This window comes from Panthera uncia, chromosome D2 (assembly GCF_023721935.1).
Source record: "Panthera uncia isolate 11264 chromosome D2, Puncia_PCG_1.0, whole genome shotgun sequence".
Classification (NCBI taxonomy): domain Eukaryota; kingdom Metazoa; phylum Chordata; class Mammalia; order Carnivora; family Felidae; genus Panthera; species Panthera uncia.
In genome coordinates this window covers 2,835,571-2,839,519 of record NC_064818.1, presented here as the reverse complement: position 1 = coordinate 2,839,519, position 3,949 = coordinate 2,835,571, and the positions used below count along the sequence as shown (strand labels likewise).

The 3,949-nt window shown below is 39.2% G+C and overlaps 1 protein-coding gene across 1 annotated transcript in view; it reads right to left on the bottom strand.

Moving 5' to 3' along the window:
- The window catches only part of PCDH15 (protocadherin related 15), a 741,840-nt gene extending 738,228 nt beyond the window's left edge, over positions 1–3,612 (bottom strand). The window contains exon 1 of the mRNA XM_049646661.1: positions 3,468–3,612. Within this exon, the coding sequence (XP_049502618.1) occupies positions 3,468–3,558 (91 nt within the window). The 5' untranslated portion in view covers positions 3,559–3,612. The remainder of the gene's footprint in view (positions 1–3,467) is intronic.
- Positions 3,613–3,949: the final 337 nt, after the last annotated feature.

Here is a 3,949-nt window from a genome sequence, read left to right as displayed (position 1 = left end):
CACAGACATACACACACACACACACACACACACACACACACACACACTTCTAAAACTCCTCTAACACTTTGGTTCAAATTTAGTCATGATGTTACAGTATATAGTTTTTTTAAGTTGTTTTCCTATCTGATTATGGCAATAGTACATACTTAATATGGACAATTTGAAAATACAGAGGAAATAATAAAAAAAAAACATATTCACTACCCATATGTCATTTTCCCATTCTGGCTCTCTCTCTTTCCCTTTCATGATTCCTTCATGAACTCGAAAGAAATCAAAACAAAACAAACCAAGCCTGTGCACAAGTTGCCTTATTGATGTCCCTGTGTGTTAGAACGGGGGACATCGTTCGTGTATCTGTTTCCCCACAGTGCACACCACTTACCAGATGGCCCTGCTTCCTCTGCTCCTCGGTGGTTCCTCCACCCCAGCACCCCCAAAGTCAGTGGGGATCAGGACACATGTTCCCAGTCAAATAAATTGGTCACTACTGGTAATGAATTACAATACAGCTAAAATAGCAATCCCAACGCTGTCTTAAGGGTAGAAAGAGACCATCAACTAAAAATGGATCATGTTCTTTTATTTTCTATCAGCTAAAATCTTACTTTTAAAATTTAATATAATACAATCAATCCTACTTATGTTATTAATGCTTGCTTAGATGTAGTCATCAACCAAATGAAATATCCCTTATGGAACAGGCCATCTACAAATTTTATTACTGACCTTAAAAACTTCTCTCAGCCATTTGAAAGGAGAATATGAAAAGTCTCAAAACTTTGCCAAAGTTTTCAACTAAAAACTTTGTTTAAAGTATTTTAAATAATAATTAGATAATATATTTTCCTTAAAAGCAGTTCCACACATTTGGCTAATCCTAGAATACTTTATTTCAGGATAATTCCCTTATGGCTAAGTAAGGAAATATGCAGAAAAGCATCGGAGACTGTTCTTAAATACAAGCCAGAAGAGTTCTATTATTTCATACAAGAAAAATCTAGACATTTATCCTAATAGACTGTTATCCTAATAGCTTCAAAGTAGTTTACATTTTTTTTTCTCCTTTATTTTTCTCTATCTGAAGCTCCAAGCCATGTATGCAGTCAGTCGCCAACTCTCACAATAGGCTAATCCAACCAGCAGATCATCAGCTGTGGCAAAGAGTTCTTTCCAGTTTTAATTTCTCACAGGCTGTCAGCATGTTTATGACCTCACCATCTTCTTCCTTCCATCTGATCCTACATACCCCCATCCCCCAGCATTTGGATTTAAAAAAAAATCGCTTCAAGAGATTCTCATGGCATATTCCAGTTTAGGGTTATTTCGTGCGATAGTCATACACTGCCGAGTTCTGATTCATTCCTTCACAGCATGGGCTCACGATTTCATATAGATTTAAAAATAAAAAAAAACAGCAACTATAAGAACCATTTTCAGTCACACATAACTGAACAACTGGATAAAAGTGATTGCCAAGAGACCCTAATTGCGGAAGTTCAGAGAGAAGTAAAGACCTGGGTGGGGGGTTGCTCAGGTACCCCTGAATGTGGTAGGACCACGGGGGCTCCCTGGAGGAGCCCAGTTTGGAAGGGATGCTAGAATGCACATAAGGTGAAGAGGTCTCCACAAAACACTACTGAGCATATGTCTCTGCCAAGGTCAAACCCCTGCAGCCTTGCTGACAGTGAGTCAGTTACCTCAAGGAGGAGGGCTGAGCAGGTCTCTAGGGCTGCAGGGGGCCACCCCTCCACAGCCCGGCTGCACCCTGGCCCTGCCACGTGGCAGGTGTGAGGCTCCCTGCTCCAGACGGGAGACCACCTGGGCCAGCAGTTACCTGGTAATCTTATTTTGGAGGCTATGTGAGCACATTTAGAAAGAGCAAGAGCTATAATGAGCTTATTAAGGAAACCGATCTACGGCATTATGGGCTAAACATGGAGTCATTTCCTCTGATAACCTAAATTAACATTGCTTAAAAGTACAGGGCTTGCAAATGTCTAATGTCAGCAATGATGGTGAACCCTCCCCTGCTCAGTGTGAAGGCCAAATATGAATAAAAATAGAAAGCCTTATGGTGCCAAGAACTATCAATACACTCATTTGTCACTTATTCCCAGGGCAAATTTAAAATACTTCCTTTTAATAGAAAGTCATGCTCTTCCACGGTTCATTCATGTCTGTCTGTCTGTCTATCTATCTATCTATCTATCTATCTATCTATTGCTTCAAAGTAGCTGTTACATTATTTATTTATCTCAACATTTAAATTTTCTTTGAAATGGAGATTTACCATCGCAATAAATGGCAACAACAGAAACACTGGGTTCAGGCACACTTAAAGTAAATGGTGACCAATTAGCAAAACTTTTCAAGGAATCAGGCTATTGATTTACGAAAATAATTGTTCTTGAAAATTATTCTCCAAGTCTGAAAAGAGTCATATTTTTCTAACCATGAATGACTAAGAATGCCGTAATATACGTACAATTTGAATACTGTTTGAGATAAAGTCAAATCAGTTCATCTATCTTCAGATCATTCAGTTTAGCCAAGCAAAGCATAAAAATACTAATAATGCCATTCTTTGCCGCTACTCAGTGTGGCCACATAACAGAGCGGCAGGGGGGAAGAGGCGGCTGGTGCCTGTGGACCCTGAATGCTAAACAATATCAAGTAAAAACAATGAAAAGGAAAAAGAAAACCAAACTCAGCTTCCTAGAGTGGAGGAATTTGTCCGTTTCTTCCATCTATTAAAGTATTATACATATCCTAATTTTCATTATGAGGTATCCAAACACAGATCTCCCCACTATTAAAATATCTGAGACATGCACATTTCAGGTTCTGCACATGGAACGTGTTAAATGGTCCCCTGAGGGACCTTGATGACCAACATCTCTTTCTAAAGTGACTGGCTGAGTATTAGGAAGGAACTCACAAACTCTAACGTCAAGTCTTTTACACTGTTTTCCTCTTTCCAAATTAAATAGCGGTGGATGAAATAATGCCATACCCAATGAAAGTGCTAACAGTAAAATCACTTAGAGCACCTACTTTTGACTCCTTCAGAGAGATCTTTCCTCACAGGAAATTTTGGTACACTTTACAGTCTTAAATTTTATCGGAGTCCATTAATTGTGTCAATTCAAGGGTTAGTAAATAGCATCTAATGTTGTTGTTTTCCACAGCAATTACACATTTGCTCAGGGATAATTAGTAAGTGTTCAAACGGAGGCCTCGCTCTGGATTTTCCACCACACTGCAATCCTTGTTAAGAAACGAAGTACATCGGATGCCACTTTTGCAGAACTATTTTAATTAAGGTAAATTATTGCAAACAGCTACTAACCTCTAACAACGAACTACACATTAGCATTATTCATTTCTGTGCTGTGCTTCCTTTTCCACTTAATTACAGAAACCCTGGCTAACTCTCAAAGTCAGACTAAGAGCAGACTTACCATCATCGTACTGGCCGAAGCAGACTGCAGACAGCGCTCCCAGGATGATTCCCAAAGCTAAGCATTTCCAGAGGTAAAACCGTTGTAACATCTTCTGTCAAATTCTGCTCAAGGCTGATCTGAAATCACAGGAAGGGGAAGGAAACAGGTGACACGTTCATTAGTCTATTATAGGATTTATACACACGACTGTGACAGTACAGAAAAGCCTCAATGACTTCATAGGTAATCACCTGTGTCACACCATCCACTAACAAATAACACACCCGCTCAATGCCCGGCAACTCTTTACCCACGTGAATTTACACACAAGTGATCTCTAAGGAAAGAAATATTTTCTGTTACTCTGTAAGCAAGGAAGTTGAGAAGTTAACATACTGATGACATCGCCCTTTTAAAAATGGAGACCCTATGAGTGAATCAACTATGAAGTTATTACATTTATCGTAGCCATAGCATAGGTCAGTGATAGTGTGTACGTT